We start from the raw sequence: 25,421 nt of genomic DNA, 5'->3' as shown, positions 1-25,421 counted from the left end.
CAGAGAGGAGGGGAAGAGGCGGGTGGAGGGGCGGAGGGGCCCAGCAGAGGAGGGGAAGAGGCGGCTGGAGGGGCGGAGGGGCCCAGCAGAGAGGAGGGGGAGCAGGCGGCTGGAGGGGCGGAGGGGCCCAGCAGAGAGGAGGGGGAGCAGGCGGGTGGAGGGGTGGAGGGATCCAGCAGAGAGGAGGGGAAGAGGCGGGTGGAGGGGCAGAGGGGCCCAGCAGAGAGGAGGGGGAGCAGGCGGGTGGAGGGGCGGAGGGGCCCAGCAGAGAGGAGGGGAAGCAGGCGGCTGGAGGGGCGGAGGGGCCCAGCAGAGGAGGGGAGCAGGCGGCTGGAGGGGCGGAGGGGCCCAGCAGAGAGGAGGGGAGCAGGCGGCTGGAGGGGCGGAGGGGCCCAGCAGAGAGGAGGGGGAGCAGGCGGCTGGAGGGGCGGAGGGATCCAGCAGAGGAGGGGGAGCAGGCGGCTGGAGGGGCGGAGGGGCCCAGCAGAGAGGAGGGGAAGCAGGCGGCTGGAGGGGCAGAAGGGCCCAGCAGAGAGGAGGGGGAGCAGGCGGCTGGAGGGGCGGAGGGGCCCAGCAGAGAGGAGGGGAAGCAGGCGGCTGGAGGGGCGGAGGGGCCCAGCAGAGAGGAGGGGGAGCAGGCGGCTGGAGGGGCGGAGGGGCCCAGCAGAGAGGAGGGGGAGCAGGCGGGCTGGAGGGGCGGAGGGATCCAGCAGAGAGGAGGGGGAGCAGGCGGGTGGAAGGGCGGAGGGGCCCAGCAGAGAGGAGGGGAGCAGGCGGGTGGAGGGGCAGAGGGCCCAGCAGAGAGGAGGGGAGCAGGCGGGTGGAGGGGCGGAGGGATCCAGCATGGGAGAGGGGAAGAGGCGGGTGGAGGGGCGGAGGGGCCCAGCAGAGAGGAGGGGGAGCAGGCGGGTGGAGGGGCGGAGGGGCCCAGCAGAGAGGAGGGGGAGCAGGCGGGTGGAAGGGCGGAGGGGCCCAGCAGAGAGGAGGGGAGCAGGCGGGTGGAGGGGCAGAGGGGCCCAGCAGAGAGGAGGGGGAGCAGGCGGGTGGAGGGGCGGAGGGGCCCAGCAGAGAGGAGGGGAGCAGGCGGGTGGAGGGGCGGAGGGATCCAGCAGAGAGGAGGGGGAGCAGGCGGGTGGAAGGGCGGAGGGGCCCAGCAGAGGAGGGGAGCAGGCGGGTGGAGGGGCAGAGGGGCCCAGCAGAGAGGAGGGGGAGCAGGCGGGTGGAGGGGCGGAGGGGCCCAGCAGAGAGGAGGGGAGCAGGTGGCTGGAGGGGCGGAGGGGCCCAGCAAGAGAGGAGGGGGAGCAGGCGGGTGGAGGGGCGGAGGGATCCAGCAGAGAGGAGGGGAGCAGGCGGCTGGAGGGGCGGAGGGGCCCAGCAGAGAGGAGGGGAGCAGGCGGCTGGAGGGGCGGAGGGGCCCAGCAGAGAGGAGGGGGAGCAGGCGGCTGGAGGGGCGGAGGGATCCAGCAGAGGAGGGGCAGAGGGGCCCATCAGAGAGGAGGGGGAGCAGGCGGGTGGAGGGGCGGAGGGATCCAGCAGAGAGGAGGGGAGCAGGCGGCTGGAGGGGCGGAGGGGCCCAGCAGAGAGGAGGGGAGCAGGCGGCTGGAGGGGCGGAGGGGCCCAGCAGAGAGGAGGGGAGCAGGCGGGTGGAGGGGCAGAGGGGCCCAGCAGAGAGGAGGGTTAGCAGGCGGCTGGAGGGGCGGAGGGGCCCAGCAGAGAGGAGGGGGAGCAGGCGGGTGGAGGGGCGGAGGGATCCAGCAGAGAGGAGGGGAGCAGGCGGCTGGAGGGGCGGAGGGGCCCAGCAGAGAGGAGGGGAGCAGGCGGCTGGAGGGGCGGAGGGGCCCAGCAGAGAGGAGGGGGAGCAGGCGGCTGGAGGGGCGGAGGGGCCCAGCAGAGAGGAGGGGAGCAGGCGGCTGGAGGGGCGGAGGGGCCCAGCAGAGAGGAGGGGGAGCAGGCGGGTGGAGGGGCGGAGGGGCCCAGCAGAGAGGAGGGGGAGCAGGCGGCTGGAGGGGCGGAGGGATCCAGCAGAGAGGAGGGGAAGAGGCGGCTGGAGGGGCGGAGGGATCCAGCAGAGAGGAGGGGGAGCAGGCGGCTGGAGGGGCGGAGGGGCCCAGCAGAGGAGGGGAGCAGGCAGCTGGAGGGGCGGAGGGGCCCAGCAGAGAGGGGGGGAGCAGGCGGCTGGAGGGGCGGAGGGGCCCAGCAGAGAGGAGGGGAAGAGGCGGCTGGAGGGGCGGAGGGGCCCAGCAGAGAGGAGGGGGAGCAGGCGGCTGGAGGGGCGGAGGGGCCCAGCAGAGAGGAGGGGGAGCAGGCGGGTGGAGGGGCGGAGGGATCCAGCAGAGAGGAGGGGAAGAGGCGGCTGGAGGGGCGGAGGGGCCCAGCAGAGAGGAGGGGGAGCAGGCGGCTGGAGGGGCGGAGGGGCCCAGCAGAGAGGAGGGGGAGCAGGTGGCTGGAGGGGCGGAGGGATCCAGCAGAGAGGAGGGGGAGCAGGCGGCTGGAGGGGCGGAGGGATCCAGCAGAGAGGAGGGGAGCAGGCGGGTGGAGGGGCAGAGGGGCCCAGCAGAGGAGGGGGAGCAGGTGGCTGGAGGGGCGGAGGGGCCCAGCAGAGAGGAGGGGGAGCAGGCGGGTGGAGGGGCGGAGGGATCCAGCAGAGAGGAGGGGAGCAGGTGGCTGGAGGGGCGGAGGGGCCCAGCAGAGAGGAGGGGAAGAGGCGGCTGGAGGGGCGGAGGGGCCCAGCAGAGAGGAGGGGAGCAGGCGGGTGGAGGGGCGGAGGGGCCCAGCAGAGAAGAGGAGCAGGCGGCTGGAGGGGCGGAGGGGCCCAGCAGAGAGGAGGGGGAGCAGGTGGCTGGAGGGGCGGAGGGGCCCAGCAGAGAGGAGGGGGAGCAGGCGGCTGGAGGGACGGAGGGGCCCAGCAGAGAGGAGGGGAGCAGGCGGGTGGAGGGGCGGAGGGGCCCAGCAGAGAGGAGGGGGAGCAGGCGGCTGGAGGGGCGGAGGGATCCAGCAGAGAGGAGGGGGAGCAGGCGGCTGGAGGGGCGGAGGGGCCCAGCAGAGAGGAGGGGGAGCAGGTGGCTGGAGGGGCGAGGGATCCAGCAGAGAGGAGGGGGAGCAGGCGGCTGGAGGGGCGGAGGGATCCAGCAGAGAGGAGGGGGAGCAGGCGGGTGGAGGGGCAGAGGGGCCCAGCAGAGGAGGGGGAGCAGGTGGCTGGAGGGGCGGAGGGGCCCAGCAGAGAGGAGGGGGAGCAGGCGGGTGGAGGGGCGGAGGGGCCCAGCAGAGAGGAGGGGGAGCAGGCGGGTGGAGGGGCGGAGGGATCCAGCAGAGAGGAGGGGAAGAGGCGGCTGGAGGGGCGGAGGGGCCCAGCAGAGAGGAGGGGAGCAGGCGGGTGGAGGGGCGGAGGGGCCCAGCAGAGAAGAGGAGCAGGCGGCTGGAGGGGCGGAGGGGCCCAGCAGAGAGGAGGGGAGGCAGGTGGCTGGAGGGGCGGAGGGGCCCAGCAGAGAGGAGGGGGAGCAGGCGGCTGGAGGGACGGAGGGGCCCAGCAGAGAGGAGGGGAGCAGGCGGGTGGAGGGGCGGAGGGGCCCAGCAGAGAGGAGGGAAGCAGGCGGCTGGAGGGGCGAGGGGCCCAGCAGAGAGGAGGGGGAGCAGGCGGGTGGAGGGGCGGAGGGGCCCAGCAGAGGAGGGGAAGAGGCGGGCTGGAGGGGCGGAGGGGCCCAGCAGAGAGGAAGGGGAGCAGGCGGCTGGAGGGGCGGAGGGGCCCAGCAGAGAGGAGGGGAAGAGGCGGGTGGAGGGGCGGAGGGGCCCAGCAGAGAGGAGGGGGAGCAGGCGGCTGGAGGGACGGAGGGATCCAGCAGAGAGGAGGGGAAGAGGCGGGTGGAGGGGCGGAGGGGCCCAGCAGAGAGGAGGGGAAGAGGCGGGTGGAGGGGCGGAGGGGCCCAGCAGAGGAGGGGAAGAGGCGGCTGGAGGGGCGGAGGGGCCCAGCAGAGAGGAGGGGGAGCAGGCGGGTGGAGGGGCGGAGGGGCCCAGCAGAGAGGAGGGGAGGCAGGTGGCTGGAGGGGCGGAGGGGCCCAGCAGAGAAGGGGAGCAGGCGGCTGGAGGGGCGGAGGGGCCCAGCAGAGAGGAGGGGTGGCAGGTGGCTGGAGGGGCGGAGGGGCCCAGCAGAGGAGGGGAAGAGGCGGCTGGAGGGGCGGAGGGATCCAGCAGAGAGGAGGGGAAGCAGGCGGCTGGAGGGGCGAAGGGGCCCAGCAGAGAGGAGGGGGAGCAGGCGGCTGGAGGGGCGGAGGGGCCCAGCAGAGAGGAGGGGAAGCAGGCGGCTGGAGGGGCGGAGGGGCCCAGCAGAGAGGAGGGGAAGAGGCGGCTGGAGGGGCGGAGGGGCCCAGCAGAGAGGAGGGGGAGCAGGCGGCTGGAGGGGCGGAGGGGCCCAGCAGAGAGGAGGGGAAGAGGCGGGTGGAGGGGCGGAGGGGCCCAGCAGAGAGGAGGGGAGGCAGGTGGCTGGAGGGGCGGAGGGATCCAGCAGAGAGGAGGGGAGCAGGCGGCTGGAGGGGCGGAGGGGCCCAGCAGAGAGGAGGGGAAGAGGCGGGTGGAGGGGCGGAGGGGCCCAGCAGAGAGGAGGGGAGGCAGGTGGCTGGAGGGGCGGAGGGATCCAGCAGAGAGGAGGGGAGCAGGCGGCTGGAGGGGCGGAGGGGCCCAGCAGAGAGGAGGGGAAGAGGCGGCTGGAGGGGCGGAGGGGCCCAGCAGAGAGGAGGGGGAGCAGGCGGCTGGAGGGGCGGAGGGGCCCAGCAGAGAGGAGGGGGAGCAGGTGGCTGGAGGGGCGGAGGGATCCAGCAGAGAGGAGGGGGAGCAGGCGGCTGGAGGGGCGGAGGGATCCAGCAGAGAGGAGGGGGAGCAGGCGGGTGGAGGGGCAGAGGGGCCCAGCAGAGGAGGGGGAGCAGGTGGCTGGAGGGGCGGAGGGGCCCAGCAGAGAGGAGGGGGAGCAGGCGGGTGGAGGGGCGGAGGGATCCAGCAGAGAGGAGGGGGAGCAGGTGGCTGGAGGGGCGGAGGGGCCCAGCAGAGAGGAGGGGAAGAGGCGGCTGGAGGGGCGGAGGGGCCCAGCAGAGAGGAGGGGAGCAGGCGGGTGGAGGGGCGGAGGGGCCCAGCAGAGAAGAGGAGCAGGCGGCTGGAGGGGCGGAGGGGCCCAGCAGAGAGGAGGGGAGGCAGGTGGCTGGAGGGGCGGAGGGGCCCAGCAGAGAGGAGGGGGAGCAGGCGGCTGGAGGGACGGAGGGGCCCAGCAGAGAGGAGGGGAGCAGGCGGGTGGAGGGGCGGAGGGGCCCAGCAGAGAGGAGGGGGAGCAGGCGGCTGGAGGGGCGGAGGGATCCAGCAGAGAGGAGGGGAAGAGGCGGCTGGAGGGGCGGAGGGGCCCAGCAGAGAGGAGGGGAGCAGGCGGGTGGAGGGGCGGAGGGGCCCAGCAGAGAAGAGGAGCAGGCGGCTGGAGGGGCGGAGGGGCCCAGCAGAGAGGAGGGGAGGCAGGTGGCTGGAGGGGCGGAGGGGCCCAGCAGAGAGGAGGGGGAGCAGGCGGCTGGAGGGACGGAGGGGCCCAGCAGAGAGGAGGGGAGCAGGCGGGTGGAGGGGCGGAGGGGCCCAGCAGAGAGGAGGGAAGCAGGCGGCTGGAGGGGCAGAGGGGCCCAGCAGAGAGGAGGGGGAGCAGGCGGGTGGAGGGGCGGAGGGGCCCAGCAGAGGAGGGGAAGAGGCGGGTGGAGGGGCGGAGGGGCCCAGCAGAGAGGAGGGGGAGCAGGCGGCTGGAGGGGCGGAGGGGCCCAGCAGAGAGGAGGGGAAGAGGCGGGTGGAGGGGCGGAGGGGCCCAGCAGAGAGGAGGGGAAGAGGCGGGTGGAGGGGCGGAGGGGCCCAGCAGAGGAGGGGAAGAGGCGGCTGGAGGGGCGGAGGGGCCCAGCAGAGAGGAGGGGGAGCAGGCGGGTGGAGGGGCGGAGGGGCCCAGCAGAGAGGAGGGGAGGCAGGTGGCTGGAGGGGCGGAGGGGCCCAGCAGAGAAGGGGAGCAGGCGGCTGGAGGGGCGGAGGGGCCCAGCAGAGAGGAGGGGTGGCAGGTGGCTGGAGGGGCGGAGGGGCCCAGCAGAGGAGGGGAAGAGGCGGCTGGAGGGGCGGAGGGATCCAGCAGAGAGGAGGGGAGCAGGCGGCTGGAGGGGCGAAGGGGCCCAGCAGAGAGGAGGGGGAGCAGGCGGCTGGAGGGGCGGAGGGGCCCAGCAGAGAGGAGGGGAAGCAGGCGGCTGGAGGGGCGGAGGGGCCCAGCAGAGAGGAGGGGAAGAGGCGGCTGGAGGGGCGGAGGGGCCCAGCAGAGAGGAGGGGGAGCAGGCGGCTGGAGGGGCGGAGGGGCCCAGCAGAGAGGAGGGGAAGAGGCGGGTGGAGGGGCGGAGGGGCCCAGCAGAGAGGAGGGGAGGCAGGTGGCTGGAGGGGCGGAGGGATCCAGCAGAGAGGAGGGGAGCAGGCGGCTGGAGGGGCGGAGGGGCCCAGCAGAGAGGAGGGGAAGAGGCGGCTGGAGGGGCGGAGGGATCCAGCAGAGAGGAGGGGAGGCAGGTGGCTGGAGGGGCGGAGGGGCCCAGCAGAGGAGGGGAAGAGGCGGCTGGAGGGGCGGAGGGGCCCAGCAGAGAGGAGGGGAGCAGGCGGGTGGAGGGGCGGAGGGGTCCAGCAGAGAGGAGGGGGAGCAGGCGGGTGGAGGGGCGGAGGGGCCCAGCAGAGAGGAGGGGGAGCAGGCGGGTGGAGGGGCGGAGGGATCCAGCAGAGAGGAGGGGAGCAGGCGGGTGGAGGGGCGGAGGGGCCCAGCAGAGAGGAGGGGAGCAGGCGGCTGGAGGGGCGGAGGGGCCCAGCAGAGAGGAGGGGGAGCAGGCGGCTGGAGGGGCGGAGGGGCCCAGCAGAGAGGAGGGGGAGCAGGCGGCTGGAGGGGCGGAGGGATCCAGCAGAGAGGAAGGGGAGCAGGCGGCTGGAGGGGCGGAGGGGCCCAGCAGAGAGGAGGGAAGCAGGCGGCTGGAGGGGCAGAGGGGCCCAGCAGAGAGGAGGGGGAGCAGGCGGCTGGAGGGGCGGAGGGGCCCAGCAGAGAGGAGGGGGAGCAGGTGGCTGGAGGGGCGGAGGGGCCCAGCAGAGAGGAGGGGAGCAGGCGGGTGGAGGGGCGGAGGGATCCAGCAGAGAGGAGGGGGAGCAGGCGGCTGGAGGGGCGGAGGGGCCCAGCAGAGAGGAGGGGAGCAGGCGGGTGGAGGGGCAGAGGGGCCCAGCAGAGAGGAGGGGAGCAGGCGGGTGGAGGGGCGGAGGGATCCAGCAGAGAGGAGGGGAAGAGGCGGGTGGAGGGGCGGAGGGGCCCAGCAGAGAGGAGGGGAGCAGGCGGGTGGAGGGGCGGAGGGATCCAGCAGAGAGGAGGGGGAGCAGGCGGGTGGAAGGGCGGAGGGGCCCAGCAGAGAGGAGGGGAGCAGGCGGGTGGAGGGGCAGAGGGGCCCAGCAGAGAGGAGGGGAAGAGGCAGCTGGAGGGGCGGAGGGGCCCAGCAGAGAGGAGGGGAAGAGGCGGGTGGAGGGGCGGAGGGATCCAGCAGAGAGGAGGGGGAGCAGGCGGGTGGAGGGGCGGAGGGGCCCAGCAGAGAGGAGGGGGAGCAGGCGGCTGGAGGGGCGGAGGGGCCCAGCAGAGAGGAGGGGGAGCAGGCGGCTGGAGGGACGGAGGGGCCCAGCAGAGAGGAGGGGAGCAGGCGGGTGGAGGGGCGGAGGGATCCAGCAGAGAGGAGGGGAAGAGGCGGGTGGAGGGGCGGAGGGGCCCAGCAGAGAGGAGGGGGAGCAGGCGGGTGGAGGGGCGGAGGGGCCCAGCAGAGAGGAGGGAAGCAGGCGGGTGGAGGGGCGGAGGGGCCCAGCAGAGAGGAGGGAAGCAGGCGGCTGGAGGGGCAGAGGGGCCCAGCAGAGAGGAGGGGGAGCAGGCGGCTGGAGGGGCGGAGGGGCCCAGCAGAGAGGAGGGGAAGCAGGCGGCTGGAGGGGCGGAGGGGCCCAGCAGAGAGGAGGGGGAGCAGGCGGCTGGAGGGACGGAGGGGCCCAGCAGAGAGGAGGGGGAGCAGGCGGCTGGAGGGACGGAGGGGCCCAGCAGAGAGGAGGGGGAGCAGGCGGCTGGAGGGACGGAGGGGCCAGCAGAGAGGAGGGGGAGCAGGCGGCTGGAGGGACGGAGGGGCCCAGCAGAGAGGAGGGGAGCAGGCGGGTGGAGGGGCGGAGGGATCCAGCAGAGAGGAGGGGAAGAGGCGGGTGGAGGGGCGGAGGGGCCCAGCAGAGAGGAGGGGGAGCAGGCGGGTGGAGGGGCGGAGGGGCCCAGCAGAGAGGAGGGAAGCAGGCGGGTGGAGGGGCGGAGGGGCCCAGCAGAGAGGAGGGAAGCAGGCGGCTGGAGGGGCAGAGGGGCCCAGCAGAGAGGAGGGGGAGCAGGCGGCTGGAGGGGCGGAGGGGCCCAGCAGAGAGGAGGGGAAGCAGGCGGCTGGAGGGGCGGAGGGGCCCAGCAGAGAGGAGGGGGAGCAGGCGGCTGGAGGGGCGGAGGGGCCCAGCAGAGAGGAGGGGGAGCAGGCGGCTGGAGGGGCGGAGGGGCCCAGCAGAGAGGAGGGGGAGCAGGCGGCTGGAGGGACGGAGGGGCCCAGCAGAGAGGAGGGGGAGCAGGCGGGTGGAGGGGCGGAGGGATCCAGCAGAGAGGAGGGGGAGCAGGCGGCTGGAGGGGCAGAGGGGCCCAGCAGAGGAGGGGAGCAGGCAGCTGGAGGAGCGGAGGGGCCCAGCAGAGAGGAGGGGAAGAGGCAGGTGGAGGGATGGAGGGGCCCAGGAGAGAGGAGGGGAAGAGGCAGCTGGAGGGGCAGAGGGGCCCAGCAGAGTGGAGGGGAAGAGGCAGCTGGAGGGGCAGAGGGGCCCAGCAGAGAGGAGGGGAAGAGGCAGCTGGAGGGGCGGAGGGGCCCAGCAGAGAGGAGGGGAAGCAGGCGGCTGGAGGGGCGGAGGGGCCCAGCAGAGAGGAGGGGGAGCAGGCGGCTGGAGGGGCAGAGGGACATCAGGAGAGAGAAGGGGAAGCAGGTAGCTGGAGAGGCATCAGGAGCAAGGAGGGGAAGCAAGTAGGCGGAGGGGCATCAGGAGAGAGGAGAGGAAGCAGGCAACTGGAGGAGCAGAGGGGCACACGAAAGAGGAGGGGAAGCAGGCAGGGCAGCCCTGCTTGAGGACTCATAGGCAGGGCAGGGGCAAAGCAAAGGCCCCTCTGGTTCAGGGACTGAAAATGAATGGTCTGCAAACAAAGTAAAGGGCCCCTCAGGCACAAAGGCGAGACCCCACTATGAACGTCCATCCATCTAAAGATACAAGGGCAGATTCTGCTCTGGGCATCATGGGTGTGATTCAGCAGTAACTGTGCCGAGCGTAGCAGTGTCACCGCAGATTTTTAGCATTTGAAGGCAGAATCCAGTCCTACGTTGCCACAGGGCTCTGTCACGTTTTGAAAACAATGCACAGGGCTTCACTCATTAATATCACTGCCTGATCTCTCAAATCCTAAGTACTGTACTGGCTGATTAAAGATTCTTATGCTTCCCCTTTTTTAGCTCCAGTTGGATTTTGCAAGAACCCAACAAAGGCTTATTTTTGGCCATTCACACAGAACTGCAGTCCATCAACTCCAGAGCAAATTTAATAGCTAGACTATAGAAGAAGTTGAGGACCCTGAACAAAGCAAACACAGGGTATCTTCTGCAGGTTAAGTGGGTAGGCTTATACTGTTGTAACTTTTCTTTCTATTACCTCAGGTATAAAGAATTATCTCTAAATTCCATTATATAGTTGTCAACAGAAATTAAGATTTAATTCTGCACCAAGACTCCCCTCTGTTTTTAGTTTCAGTTTATATTCTTGTTCTTGAGCTTGTCATCCTCTGTCAGTTTCCTGGAATCCACCCTTTCTGTATTCTGAGGCTGCTCACTACAACGTTGGTGGTATTCTCTTTTTAGGTCTGATTCAATTTTGTGAAACAAAATGGTTGTATAAAAAAGCAGCAAAAATACCGTGGACTCAGCCTTTGACCAAGTTGCAGCTCTGTGCACATCTCCTCTGCTGAGTTGTGCTGTCAAGGATAGAAATCACCAGCCTAAAGTATAAGGGATGCTGGGCTAAGTAGTGTTGCACTAACATGTGCTAACCATGACCTCTCCCACAGCACTCCGCCCTCTTTCTGCCTCCAGTAATTGGGGTTTGTGAAAGCCTGAAACAGCAGAGCAAAATACTGGTGCCCTACTGTTTCCCTCCCAGTTTATCTTTCTGCCACTTACACCTTTGCAGAAGAGGTGGCCTGAATTTGACTCAATCTCTTATTTTCCAGAAAATGAAATCCTAGTGTTTGTAGCCTTTACAGATAGCTAGAACATAGATACATTTTTCTAATCTACACTGTCCTTGTCCCTATTTTTTCCATTTTAAATTAAATTTCTTGCAGTAAGGGACCAACCCAAACTCAGCATCTCCTTACATTGTTCCAGTCTGCTTTCTCCTGATTATGTCTGTATGAATAAATCCTGTTTTCCTCACTGCTCCTATCTGATCAGTTTCCGTCTCTCACTACTTTGATTTTGGTGACTAAGCCAATTTTGCATTCAGCCAAGAATATTCCTATTAATACCAAATTTACCACATCAACCTTAAACTACCCTTATAGCAGAGGTGGGCAAACTTTTTGGCTTGAGGGCCACATCTGGGTATGGAAATTGTATGGCGGGACATGAATGCTCGCAAAATTGGGGGCTGGCGTGCAGGATTGGGTGAGGGCTTTGGCTGGGGGTGCGGGCTCTGGGGTGGGGCTGGGGATGAGGGATTGGGAGTTCAGGAGGGTGCTCCAGGCTGGGACTGAGGGATTTGGTGGGTGGGGGCAGGATCAGGGCTGGGGCAGGGGGGTTGGGGTGTGAGACGGGGCTGGGGTGCAGTCTCCAGGCAGCGCTTACCTCAAGTAGCTCCCAGAAGCAGCAGCATGTCCTCACTCCAGCTCCTATACAGCAGCACGGCCTGGCGACTCTGTGCGCTGCCCTGTCTGTAGGCACCGCCCTGCAGCTCCCATTGGCCAGGATTCTTGGCCAATGGGAGTTGTGGGGGCAGCGCTTGGGGCAGGGGCAGTGTGCAGAGTCCCCTGGCTGCCCCTACATGTAGGAGCTTAAGGAGGGACCTGCTGCTGCTTCTGGGAGCTGTGTGGAATGGGGCAAAGCCCTGATCCCGCTCCTCAGCTGGAGTGCCAGAGCACGGCAAGCCCCAGACCCCACTCCCTGGTGGGAGCTTGAGAGCTGGATTAAAATGTCTGGAGGGCCGGATGCGGCCCCTGGGCCATAGTTTCCCCACCTCTGGGCTGGGATTTTAAAACAAGCCTAAGGGAGTTAGGCTCCTAACTGCCACTGAAGTTTAATATCATCTTGGTGCCTTACTCCCCTCAGAGTCTTTTAGGTGGTAGTGTGTCAAAACTTTTCCCCAAATTACATTTGTTAAACATGAATTGTCCTTTCCATAAATCTGAGCTTATTTTCTTTGAACAGTCTGTACCCAAGCAAATGTGTTTTCATAAACGTTCAGGCTGAATGACTTTTATTGTAGATGAAGGAAAATGGCAATAAGAGAGAACAAAAAGGTCAGTACCCAGAAAAAAAAATCTTTATAATTACGTAATTCACACTATGCAATACGTAGGGTCCTATCAAATTCACAGTCCATTTTGGTCAATTTCATGGTCATAGGATTTTAAAAATCATGAATTTCATGATTTCAGATATGTAAATCTGAATTTTCATGGTGGTGTAATTGTAGGGGTCCTGACCCAAATAGGAGTTGTGGCAGGGTCGCCAGGTTATTGTAGGGGAGGTTGCGGTACTGCTACCCTTACTTCTGCTACTGCTGGTGGGGGCTCTCTTCACAGCTGGGTGGCTGGAGAGTGGTGGCTGCTGGCCAGGAACCCAGCTCTGAAGGCAGTAGCACAGAAGTAAGGGTGGCATGGAATGGTATTGCTGGTGGCACACTGCCTTCACAGCTGGACACCCGGCCAACAACCTCCACTCTCTGGCCACCCAGCTCTGAAGGCAGCAAAGAATAAGGGTTGCAATACCGCAAACCCCCTGCAACTCCCTCTTGGGTGAGAACCCCCAGTTTGAGAAATGTTGGTCTCCCCCCAGGAAATTGTATAGCATAGGGTAAAAGCACACAAAAGACCAGATTTCACCGAGGGAGACCAGATTTCATGGTATGTGACGCATTTCTCATGGCCGGGAATTTGGTAGGGCCCTAACAATACGTAATTCATTCATTGGAAGTCAGGCTGTAAGTCTATCAAGTTGTGCACTGAAAAATCAAGGTACCCAAAATTAGTGGCTACTTTTGAAAACTCCTGGCCTTTTTGAGCATAGCCACACAATAGGTCTGTGACAGAGTTGGGACTGGAACTCAGGAGTTCCTTGCTACTAGCTCTATGCAGGGCTGCCCAGAGGGTTCAGGGGGCCTGGGGAAAAGCAATTTTGGGGGCCCCTTCCATAAAAAAGTTGCAATATTATAGAATACTATATTCTATAATATGGGGGCCTCTGCAGGGTCTGGGGCAAATTGCCCCACTTGCCCCCCCTTCTGGGAAGCCCTGGCTCTATGCTTAGTTCACTAGATTTCACTGCTTCACTTCACTGGCTACTTTGAGTGGGGTCAACCTTTACAGTGGCAGCTGCACCATGCTAGCCTGTGAGTGTCAGATTTTATAAGCTAAGAAGTGTAGGGCCTGGTTGGGAGATCTCCAAGTGAAATCCAGGTGCTGCTGGAAGCATGGTGGTGGTGATTCAGTTGGTGGTACTCTTCCCTCTGGAGTGGGTGCTAATCATTGCAGTCCTACTTGAGCTATAAACTGAGTTGTTGCTTTCTGACTACATTACACCCAGTGGAGTTTCACAGGGAAAAGTTATTTCTCATCCTAAAAACTACTGGGTGTTGTGTGGATGGTTCAGAATGTCTGTCACATTGCACTTTGAGGGAAGTACAAAAATTCAGTTTTTAAAAAGGCAGAAACCGGTAAGCTAATTCTTTAGAAATCTGGTTGTTCTCTAACATCTGCCAGGTGTGTCCTTTTCCTATCAGGTTATGTTTACTAGCAAGGATATTTACAATCTTGTCCATTTCTGACTTTCCTTGCAAACAGTAGAATTAACTGAGTATTAATTTCCATGATTCTGTCCATTTGATAAACTCTCCATACTTTAGCTATGGTAGTTCAGCTTTTCAAGAATTAAACCAACATATTAAGATGCAACTTTGTGCTTGAATAAGGTCATATATGCAGCACCCTTTGACACAGGGGCCCTCACTGGCTGCCTGCCAAATTAAAGCTCAAGAGTCTAGGTTTGTTTGTTTTTTTAATTATTATTTCACTTGAATCACACTATTAAAACCATACCTTGCCATGCTGAATGTAATGCAACGTGTTTTATCTTCACAGAGTTAAAATATCTAGTATAACTTGGAAACCTGCAGTGGAATAGTAAGCTTTTCTATTTTCTTTCAGTCAGGAACAGAGAATGTTTAAGCTGATAATAGCCGTATTCAAAACTTAGACCCAGATGTCTTCAAAGTCCAAATCATACTGTAAGTCAAATTAGTCAAAGCATAAACAAACATCTGTGACTGACGTAGCTGCTTCAAATAGGCTAATACCTCAGTCAGTGTTATTCATTTTGGAACAGGCTGAGAGAAAGCAGAATCAAAATGAAGTTACTTGTGTTTATCTTCATTTTGGTCATCTTGACTATTTTTACAGGTAGGAGTTCATATCGAACAAATCAGCTAATGTTCATAGAGCTGGAGTGCGTATGATGATAATATTAATGTTTTAATCTTGTATTTAGGTATCTTAATATTTGCTTTTTTTTTTTTACCTGTTACCATATAATGGTATTAAATATCATGTTATACTGCAGCCTTCCAGTAATTTTATTTTTAACAATCATACTACCATACAGGCATTTTTATCTCTATATCACAACCTTGGAGTCATTTATTGATTAAAAAGAAAGATGTTTTCATTTATAAATCTACATATTTAATATCCTTGACTATTTCACCATTTAATGCAATTTCTTTGTCTTAATATTTATTTCAACGAAAGTCAGAGTAGTTAGCTTTGGTTTGAAAAATAGCCCTAAAAATAGTGCAACATAGAAATCAGTTTAACAAAAAACTGGCAGGATTAATACAAATATTAAATAGGTAGATGCAGTTATAGTTTTCTAATTTTGGGAAGGACTGTTATAATATGGTGTTCTGAGAAGGTTTTGCGTATTGTTAGTAGCATTAGCTTATAAAAAACACAAGTATATTATAAAAATGGTTTAAAATTCCACTCATCTCTTCTGGAATGCAATATCCCCTGGGAAGGGGCTGTAATGAAAGAACACTTTGTGTATTGACAAAAATCAGACCTGAAAACATTTCACCATGGACCTGAAAGATAAAATATTAACTTCGTGTTAATTTCATACTTTATTTCTTCCTCCCTCTCCCTTTAGATACTTCACCAATTTTGACTGAAAAAGAAGCTAAACAGATTCTGAGAACCCGTCGTGAAGATAGACCAAGAAAAGCTGGTTTCCCTGATGAGCCAATGAGGGTGATTTTTAATTTTTCTTTTAAAAACGAATACACTAGAACAGTTCATTGTATATTGTGCTTAATGTTGTATTTGCATAGATAGGATTCTACTCAATCAGTGTATCTGGTTGCAAACTCGACTCTTTTAAACAATGGACTGAAATATTTTGTAAACCCCTTTTCGCTCTTTAAACTACTGTTGGATAGCATTCTCTGAATGATGAATATCTCGGGACTGTACATATCTGCGAAGTGTGGGGGTTATCTATAATCTACGTCGGTCATCATTTTAAAGTGTAGAATCAATTATTGATCAAAAGATAGCATCTCGTCTGTACAAATGTTTAGTTCATCATGTTATTTCTGAAAAATTAAACTCTGCAGTACAAAGTGTAGTTTGCTTGCTTTACATTTTGCACTGAAAGCTGGCAGAGGGATGCAGGTGTCAGTGGTCAGTGTGGAGATTTAGGTAGCTCAGAACTGACTTTAAAATCCATTTAGCTGCATCCATTAATTTTTTCTACAAGTGCTAGGGATAGGTTTATATATTATGAGAGTAGTCACTTTAATTGTTAGAGTAAAGTAACTGTATGTTTTTTTCACATAATATTTGCTATTATTTACTTATTTAACACATTAAAAATACAAAGAAAAATAAAAAAAAAAAGACAGAGAGGACCCTTCTGTTTTACTTGCTTTTGACAGGATGTGTGATACAGCCCCAGACTTCTCAAAAGCTACTTACAGTATTTAAAAATTACTGCACATTTCTCTCCAAAGTAAATATATGGTGTTAAAATTATATGGTTGTAAAGAGGCTAAAAGCCACAGAAGCCAGAAAGCGGACAATATACTGTGCACATATGATGAGCATAATGGGCTCAATCTGACAAGATGCTGAGTACACCTCATGTCAGTGGGAGTTGAGGACGCTCAGCACCTTGCAGACTTGAGCCCAGTGTGTACAGAGCATGTGGTTGGGGAAGGGTGGTAGTTCCCTCTATCCCCTGGTTAGTGCATACTAGTCAGGAATAACCCATCTGGCAGCCAGGGAGAGCTGAATTTACAACTCTGCCCACTTACACACTCTCCTCTTTGTCCACCACATTGGCATCACCACATCAATCCTGACACAATGACTCTTCCAACATCAGAGTGCCCCACCGACCTGAGACAATGGGAGCCGTACCCTACATGGCCAAATGCAGCAAAAACCACTGGCCATAGGCTCCCCAGCTGACCTCAACATCCAGGATTATACTGGTTTCAAAGTACGGTCAAAGCAGCCTCATTCAGGGGCAGGACATTAGCAGGAATCCAGGTTCCACCTAAAATGATATGCAGCAACACCAGGATGGCTATTAAATGTAATAGAATAGATCAGAAAAAAATGGATTGGATAAATTCCTGCACAACAGCATGTTACATAGAACTTGTGATCCAGATAGGTGAAATTCACACAGCCTTCACAGCAAGTCCCAGTAATGAGCAAGAATAATGACCACAGCCTCTTGTCTTCACTGGCAGGGGGGTTTTAAGGCTACAGGAGCCACACAGCAGTGGATCTTTGTTCATTGCTGGTCTGGCCTTGCCCTCTCCCCAGTGCCACTTCCCATGCCATTAGGGCTGGTTGAAATTTTTCTGTTGAAGCTTTTTCTTTCAATGAAACATTAGGTTTTAGACAAAATCATCTTTCCCACAGAAAATGGCAACGTTTCATTAAACTCCCCCCATCTTTGGTTTTTGATGAAAAATTTAAATTTTCCAGAAGAAAAAAAAAACATTTTCTCATCTGTTTTCCATACCAGTCTATGCTGAGAATGGAGATTTCCCCTTCTCTGCACATAAGAGGTGCAGAGATTCCCTTGTGTATCTCCAGCAGCCTCTTGCACAGTCTGACCACAGAGTTTAAGGAGTCCTTTTGCACCAGGGTGAAATTTACACTGGGATGAACACACTTGCTAAACTACCTCTGTTAATTTATTTTAAATAAATGGTACATGTATTAAGCCAGCTCATGCTCAGTCAGGGCTGAGGAAGAACTCTATGTAAACTCAATAGCTCATCTCTCTCACCAACAGAAGTTGGTCCAATAAACGCTATTAACGTCACCCACCTTGTCTCTCTACAGTCCTTTTAGTTGTGCTAAGCTTTGAAGAGCAATTAATCAACCATCCCTTTGCAGAGCATGTGTGCTAATGAGAAAATATAGCTGGTTTAAAAATTGATGGATGATTAAACCTAGTGCAAATTAAATAGGAAGGATTTTACCTTTAATATAGACTCTAAGGAAAAGATCTGTATTTCATCTGACTCCCAAAGCAGCCAGGATTCGATGAGACAGCTGATTTCATTAGTGCATTTTACTTAGGGTGCTAAAGGGAAGGTTTATTGGCCATTTCCATTATAACTACATTCTCTAAGGAGAGGCGTTTAATGTGCCTAGTTTAAATGACAGCTATTGTTCAACCTGTCAGCAGTTTTTTCTTTTTGACACAAGCCTTTCCCCCTCACCACCACTGCAACTAACCAAAAAAAAATTTGCAGCCAACGACAGGTGTCTGTGTATTCCCTCCTCACCACTCCGAGAACATATGAGTTAGTATCAAAGCTAGGCAAATATTTTACCACCCTGCATGAAACTGTTGGGACAATTGAGGACTGGGGAAGCAGAGCACCTGAGGTGTTGTCTACTACTACTGGGAAAAAGTATTGGATTTGGTTCTCAGACTGTGGATAGGGACCCCAAAGTGTGTCGTGACCCTGTTTTAATGGGGCTATCAGGGCTGGCATTAGACTTGCTGGAGCCTGCGGCCAAAGCCCGAGCCCCACTGCCCAGGGCCGAAGCCAAAGACCAAGCCCCCCAACTCAGGACCAAAGGCCGAGCCTTCAGCCCTGGCTGGCAGAGCTTACGCTACAGAACTTCAAGCTGAGGCTGAAGCCCTTGGGCTTTGGTTTCCCCTCCCCCTCGGGGCAGTGGGGCTCAGGCAGGTTCAGGCTTTGGTCCCCCCTCCTGGGGTTGTGCATTAATTTTTGTTGTCAGAAGGGGGTCGTGGTGCAATGAAATTTAAGGACCCCTGGTAAGAAAACATGTTCTGACGCAATGACTATAACCAGTGTAGACTGGCTTTAGGTGGGGAACAATCACACATATTTCATTTTGTGCGAAAGCTATTTTTTTCAAACACCTTTTATTTAAAATTTCATAACAGAAACTAGTCGCTACTCCACCGGCGAGTCACTGCCTTTGTATCTCACATCAAATTGATTGAAGTTGTGGCTGTAGAGTAGTACATTCAGCTGTGAAAGGAACCCATTTCTCGGCTGCCTGCCTTTGGAGAGATCTAATGATTGCTGAGGGTTTTCATTTCTGAATGGTGAAAATGCACTGGGCATAGCTAGATTTTATTTTGGGGAACTACTGAAAACGAGGGGGTCTGCTCCTGCTCCCAGTGAAGTCGACTGGGAGGCTTCTAATTAACTTCAGCGGAGATCAGATACCACAGGAATGGGAGTGGTATAAATAAATTCGCTCTTTAGTGAATCAGCAGATTGAGGAAGTCTCCACTTTGGCAGAAAGTACAACAGATATTGCTGGCCAATATTTTTTTTCTCAAGACAGTTGCAAGTAAATTCCAAAGGTAGTTTTAAAAGCTCCCTATTTCTGAAATGGACTTTGGTAGTGCCTGTGATTATTGCCATGTGACTCATTTCACCTCTGCCTTTACTTATTTAGGGCCTCCGCCCATTGAGGTCAATGACAAAACTCTTATTAACTTCAAGGATGCTGGACCAGGCCTGAATTATTTTTTTACTTCTGTGGTCCTACTTTCTCCACTTATAATGCTGTTGGCTGAGTTTTCCATTCTGCATAGGCGATTTGGATACCTATTGAAGCATGAAAACCCAGTAGGCAGCTTTAAAAATTTCAGCCAGTATATTCTGATGCTTACCTCATCTCTCTTGCATCCTGAATCTGGTGCCCTAGGTTTAAGGTATAATGTTCAGTTCAAACAGAGGACTAATACCGCCAGAACTGATAAGTGGCCTATATCATAATATGCTTAAAGGGACATGCCAAGTACTTTGGGTCAAACAATGTTTTGGAGCATATATCTCTCTAGAGAAGGCCAGCCTGCTGGCTGAGGGAGCACAGTCTAAGTAGCACTATTAGATTTGTGCTAATTATTGATGACATAACAGATGGTGCTTTTGTCAAATAAGGAAGTAAGCAATTCATTGCTACTGTACATGTACAGTCTATATATGTAAGGTCATTCAGAAAACAAATTGGGATTTCAGTGTGAATAGAGTTTATAAGCATAAAACTGGGGAAGAAACAGAATCAGATAACTTTGGGAAAGCATCACACATAATAGACCTTGGGAGTTTTTGGATGGGAAGGGATACTGCAAACTACCTTTCTCTTCAGGGATAAACTAGCTGAGGATACTGAACACATCCAAGGGACTAGTGCCCACCCCAAAGAATTACATCTCATTGACCACCACAAGTCATAGTACACCACTGAAAACCTGGGATATATGGCAATTCTTTCTAGCCCTGATGGGTTGTGAGATATCAGACCTCAAAAATCACCCAGGATGGGGAAGAAGTGACACTGAAAATAGGCTGGCATTTCTCTGTTAGCTAGGTGATCCATATCCAGATGAGGTTACAACAGGTGATAGTAGAGAACGTGCAATATAAAAGTTCAGCATGATATATGTTGGTCTGATGGTAATGTTCAAATGTACAATGAAAACAGAGAGAGAGAATTGTTAATGTTTGCAGGAAAGCTGATTACACTTGTGAACTAGAACCCTTTTAAAGGGTCGGGGAGTGTCATACCAATACATTCGATTTACTTACATGGAAGAAACATAGAATTTTATCGATCTCGTAAGGAAGATCAGTGAATGACTGGTACTTACCAGAATCTCCTTTAGAACTACTCAGTGATCCGGAATCATTCCATGGTTTTAAACTGCTGTAGATGTTCCTGCAAAAATCCATGTCCACCCCCTGGGTCAGCAGAAGCTTTAGTGTGTGTATTTTAAAAAAAACATAGTGTCCATGCAAATTTCTCTCTTAGCACTAATGCAAATATCTGCCTGTAAAAACATGGTCCATAATGTAGCAAACACTAACAGGAGTATTCATGGAATGCAGTAACAATGGTGAGATTTGATCAGCCTGATTTGCAGGCTATTTTCAAGGTGACATAGCTTCACTCTCTGGGTTAAATTCAGCCCCTTTGTAAGGTGTGAAATCCCACTGAATTCAATGGGCTTACACCAGAATTGAGTGAATACACAAGTTTAAGGCTGTTTTCTTTTCTCAAAACAGGAACACATGCTTTACCTCCAGCGCTTGGAGCAGAGATCAGAAGAACAATTCCTTGAGCATTGGTTAAATCCACACTGCTACCCACATTGCAACAGGAATTTAGTTCATCCAGTCTAAAGGGTTTGTTTTCCCCCCAGTTACTGGTATGTGTTCTCCTTTGTGAAGCATCATAGTTCCTTCAAAATAAAGGGACGAATTCTCTGCTGGTATATACTGAAGTCAATGAGTTATGTCTGTTCACACCTGCAGAGAATTTGGCACAGAATGTTATTTTTTCATAGATTCTCAGACCAGAGGGGACCACTGTGATCATCTGGTCTGACCTCCTGTACTGCACAGGCCAGAGAACTTTCCCAAAATAATTTTTAGAGCAAATCATTTAGAAAAACATCCTATCTGGATTTAAAAGTGGTCAGTGATGGAGAATCCTCCACAAGCCTCGGTAAATTATTCAGTGGTTACTATCCAGGGTGCAAGTTAAAGCTGAAATAATCAAGCATACACTTAAAATCTTCTGGACACCACAACTACTCTGCTGCCTTATAGCACAGAGTTGTACGGACTTCAGTTCACCTGATCATACAGATGTTGGTACAGGGAGCAGCAGACTGTGTATGGCTGTTGCATTCTGTGGCACGTGTTAGTGGAGACAAGACATGGGTGTAAATAAGGTTATTCACTATTCATACAACTCTATGCTGAGCATAGGCAGTCTCATGTTCTCTGTGCACCTGCTCTCTTCTTTGCAAATGCACAGGATACAAAAAGGAGAAGGGAAAAGTGGACAGTGGGCATGTCTGAGGGAACAGGAGTTTATGCCTGATTCTTGTCATGCTAATAAAGTACTTGACTACATAATCCCCTTCTACCTGGGAGTAAGTTGATGACTGCCTAGCAGCACTCATTAATACAGCTCCTGACCTCCCTGCACTCCTTGTCCTGCTCATCTGTTTATACCTTGTGATTATTTGCACAGTTCTAGGCACCTGGATTGTGGCAGTATGACACTCACAGTAGTCATCATTAAAAAGGCAACATTTAGCAACAAGCACGTGGTGGTATCTGAGATTCTGCTTCATATGCCTGATCCTACAAAGAGTTGGGCTTGTTCTGTGGTGTCTCAGGTACCATAGTTTCATAGCAGTTGTGCTCTCCCACTGACATGGCGCTGTGCCTATGAGCACTTATGTTGGTGTAACTTATGTTGCTCAGGGGGTGGTTTATTCACAACCATGAGTGACATAAGTTATGCTGACAGAGGCTGTAGTATAGATATAGCCGTAGGAACAGATTTTCAAGGGTATTTAGGTGCCTAAAAAAGCACCTAGTGGGATTTTCAAAAGTGCCTAACTCTTGCTGAGTACAGTGGGAATTAGCCACCTAACCCATAAAATCTCACTAGGCTGCTGGACATGTGCATCTGTAGGTGCCTAAATACCTTTGAAAATCTGGCGCTTCAGTGGAAAAACACCAACTTACAAAAGTGGAAGATCTGGCCCTTTAAAAAAAACAAAACCCAAAAGCTTTGATTCTGGGACATAAGATGGCAGCATCCAAAAAGTGTAGCAGCTGGTCCAATTTTACCCTTGCTCCCAGTGTGGGGGTATTGTGAAAATTACTGTTTGTCCATCACTTAGAAGATGTGAAGCGCTATGTACGTTCTTAATATTGACAACCCGTCTTTCTGTGTTTTAACAATATTTCCCCACTCCTTTTCCAGATCTCCCCAGGTGTGTTTAAGAGGAAACGGTCTATGATTATGTTAAACAGGACGAGGTTCATCCAGCATCTGCTATGTACTAACGATCGAGCTGAATGTCTTTGGAATATTGAGCAAACTTAGCATGTAGCAAGGCTTTCTTTTGTAATCAGACATATTTAAAACAATTTCATTGACTCATGTAGATCACCATAATTTTTCAACCCAGCGGTAAGCGAATGGTTTATATGCATGAATCTAGGGCTTCTCCTAAGATTTTAGAAATGGGGCAGAATAAGTCACCAACTTGTCTTAGAACATGTTTATTTGGGGCACTATCTTAGTATATACTGAAGCAGGAGGAGGCTTTAAGAGAAAGGAATAAATACGAATGGAAAATAAAAACATGATGAGGCTGCCACCCTTTGGGGTTTTGGATTATAGAATTTCTGCAGTTTTAATAATATTGTAGTAAGCACAACATTTATGCAGCATTAACCTTTTATGTTAGTTGTCTCGCAAGTTATTTCACCTACTATGTCATAATAAAAGCTCAAATCAAATCCACTGACATTTGATTTTGTTACACCGAAATCAGACGATGTGTGTTGATAAAATCAGTCAGGTGTGGCTCGATATTTACCATATTAACCGTGCATGTTATTCACTGGGGCAAAGCATGATAGAGGAAATGTATAGACTGGGTGTATGTCTTTGGCTGGGGACAATGCCATCATTCAGTGAACTTTCTATACAAAAATAATACATTTGAGGCCTCTGTTTCATACATGCAGCCACATGGATTTTTCGGTAGGATTTCACAAGTGGAACTGAGGGCAGAATTTGGTAATTCAAAGGGGGAAGGAAAGGACAGATCCATTAGATGCGTGGGAAGTTCTGACACTCAGAATACTTTAAAGTAGGTAAGGCAGTGCTATTGCCGAACGGACAGTACGTACCGCCTTCTCTTGGGCACATGAACGTACATAAGGAATATCTGAACACCTGCTCTTGTGGAGCATTCTTGGGAACCAGGCTTTAGGCAGAAGTTGAATCAACTAGGAGCTGTTTCTGCTTGGAAGTGCTTCATCAGTGGCAGGGCTGGCTCCAGCTTTTTTGCTCCCCCAAGTGGCGAAGAGGGAAGAAAAACAAACAAACAATAAAGCCGATCGGCGGCACTTCGGTGGGAGCTCAGTTGTGCCACTTCATTCTTTGTTGGCAATTTGGCGGCAGCTCCTTTGCTCCCTCTCTTCCTCTTCAGCAGCAGCTCTAAGAGGAAGAAAGGGACTGAGGGACCCGCCGCCGAATTGCTGCCGAAGACCCAGATGTGGCGCTCCTTTCCATTGGCCGCCCCAAGCACCTGCTTCCTGCACTGATGCCTGGAGCTGGCCTGGACTAGTGGCACTCATCTGTTTGTTCTGCTACGGGCATTTGTGCTGCTTTTCAGGGAGAAGCTGATTGTGAACCTGCTTGTGCAATGCCTTTCTCCTAATGTCATATCCTCGGATCCTGAATGCTGATCATACCCATTTCATTCCCTAACATTGTTTTGGGATGGTTGGGGAATCAAATGGGAGGCTCCAGTGCTGTGAGAAACCTCCTGATGGCTTCTAGTGATCTCTCTCAGAAGCAAGGAAAGGGGTAAGCCGTGTGCAGACTCACTGGCTGGAGAAGGAGAAATAAAAGTTCCGACTATTGGTCACTTCACGTACCTTCCTTAGGGCTCAGCTCAGACTACCAGGCAATAACCACTTGAGGCCTTTCCAGTCTCAGCCCGCTGGGAAGAGAGAGGACACAGACTAACCCTATGGGAGCTTCATTTGCATCATCTTCCCCTTTCCTTTTATAGCCCTGCCCAGCCATGTGGCTCTAAACACACATACATCCCCCGTACTGCTTCTAAACTCTTCTTGTGTGGTGTTATCTAAAGACCCCTTGCAGGGACATGTCTTGTGCCTCTTTGTGCACCCCCTTCTCTGTCCCCCAAATCCGCACCACTTCCAGTGCAAGGAAAACCTCCCAAGCTAAGAAGGCACGGCTGTATTTGTCCTTTACTGCATACTTGAAGAGGGGCTTAAATCAGGAAGATAGTAATATAAGTCTCAATGGAGATCTTGTTCTATATATCATTATACAGGCCTATCATTAGACTGGCTCTCATTTCTGCTTTCATTTACACCAGCATAAATCCACTGAAGTCATTGGAATTACCCCAAATTTACACTGGCATAAAGAAATCAGTCTTATACGACCAGTATTATCCATCAGTATTGTGTAAATATAATCATAGAGTATTATTTTATTATCTCATTGTATTTTATATCACCAATCAGAATAGTGTACGTGATATAATATATTATGATGCGTTAACATTTTACTCATGAAAAAGAAAATAATTAATAGACCTGTTAAGTGCAGAATGTCATCATTAAAGGTCAGTATGACATTTGAATTTGTATATTGTATCATAGTACTATGTGCTGAGCAGGACCTTAATATAGATCCCTGTTTAATCAGAAGCCGATTTAGATTTCCCCGGGTTTCAGGGATCTGCTTATATAAGTAGCACACATATAATTAGTCTCCACCAAAACAAAGCCTGTGAACAGTGAATTAAAATAGTGTGACAAAGATTAAAATACTTTCAATATCACACCAAGATAACTCTCAGAGACCATCATTGCATTCACACTGGAATCCTGCTGACAGGTGACAAAATAAAGCCAATTCAATGAAGATACAGATGATCAGAAGGTTTGCCATATTGCAATAGGCCTGTGGTCCATCTAGACTATTCTCCTGCCACTAAGATGGTTCTACTGGATAATTCAGAGGAAATTATTTAAATCTCATAGAACCCTCAAATAATGTCAAGAATCTCCGATTAAAGCTCTAAGAACAAGAAAATGCAATCGGCTGCTTCTCTGTCCGTCATTCTCCACATCTAACATGGTACCAAAATGCCATGTAAATACTGAGCCAGATCCCGAAATTTGACAGCTCCATTGCAGTTAGTTGAAGTCATTGGGTGAAATCCTGACTTTACTGAAGTCAATGTGAAAACTCCCATTGACCTTAATAGGGCCTGCATCTCACCCATTGTGTTCATTGAAGTCACTGGAGCTACATCTGTTTATACCAGCTGAAGACCTGGACAACTAGCAACATACTTTGAGTGGCCTTTGGGCCTGATCCTGTGAGGCACTGAGGATCTCCTACAGGGATCTGAGAACTTGCTCAGCCCCTCCAGGACTGGGCTCCTGGTCAACGGCCAGTCCCAGATGTCTCCATGAACATTCAAATGACTGAGTTTGGGTTTTTTTTGGACCAACATTTTCAGAAAGCCTATCTGAAGCTCACCCATTCAAGCACTCATGGATAACAGTGCTAAACTTGCAGAGTAAAAAGTATGACATGACTGGGAGGTCTACATGTGAAACAATGGCATGATACTGCCTTGTGTTTGAATAATATTGGGCAAAGTCACTGAGCTATGAAGACATAAGCAGAAACTTTATAGATGAAGATAACCTGAATCCATTTTGAAATGTTAAGGAAAAAACATGAATGAACATAGCCAAAGGTTTTGCTATGACTGCACAACAGATCTATGACCAGACATATATGCCTTCATGGCTTGTCTCTTACTCGTCCACTTCACAACATTCAGGGTTGGGTTTTCACTTATGCTAATACCCTTTCATGCTCTCTTTTACAGCATGCAGAGGCCTTAAAGTGGGAGAAAACAGCCCACCAAGAATACCCCTTGGAC

General features: G+C 54.0%; 1 protein-coding gene across 1 annotated transcript; it reads left to right on the top strand.

The window, feature by feature from the left end:
- Positions 1-13,719: 13,719 nt before the first annotated feature.
- On the top strand, positions 13,720-22,052 carry C15H17orf67 (chromosome 15 C17orf67 homolog). Its single transcript, XM_030534631.1, has 4 exons — positions 13,720-13,771; positions 14,520-14,620; positions 19,951-20,093; positions 21,671-22,052. The coding sequence occupies exons 1-3, from the start codon at positions 13,720-13,722 to the stop codon at positions 20,065-20,067; spliced, it is 270 nt and encodes an 89-aa protein (XP_030390491.1). The 3' UTR covers positions 20,068-20,093; positions 21,671-22,052.
- Positions 22,053-25,421: the final 3,369 nt, after the last annotated feature.

The sequence above is a fragment of the Gopherus evgoodei genome, chromosome 15 (genome assembly GCF_007399415.2).
Source record: "Gopherus evgoodei ecotype Sinaloan lineage chromosome 15, rGopEvg1_v1.p, whole genome shotgun sequence".
NCBI classification, from domain to species: Eukaryota; Metazoa; Chordata; order Testudines; family Testudinidae; genus Gopherus; species Gopherus evgoodei.
The sequence above is the reverse complement of the archived record's forward strand: the minus strand, read 5'-3'. Positions and strand labels throughout refer to the sequence as shown.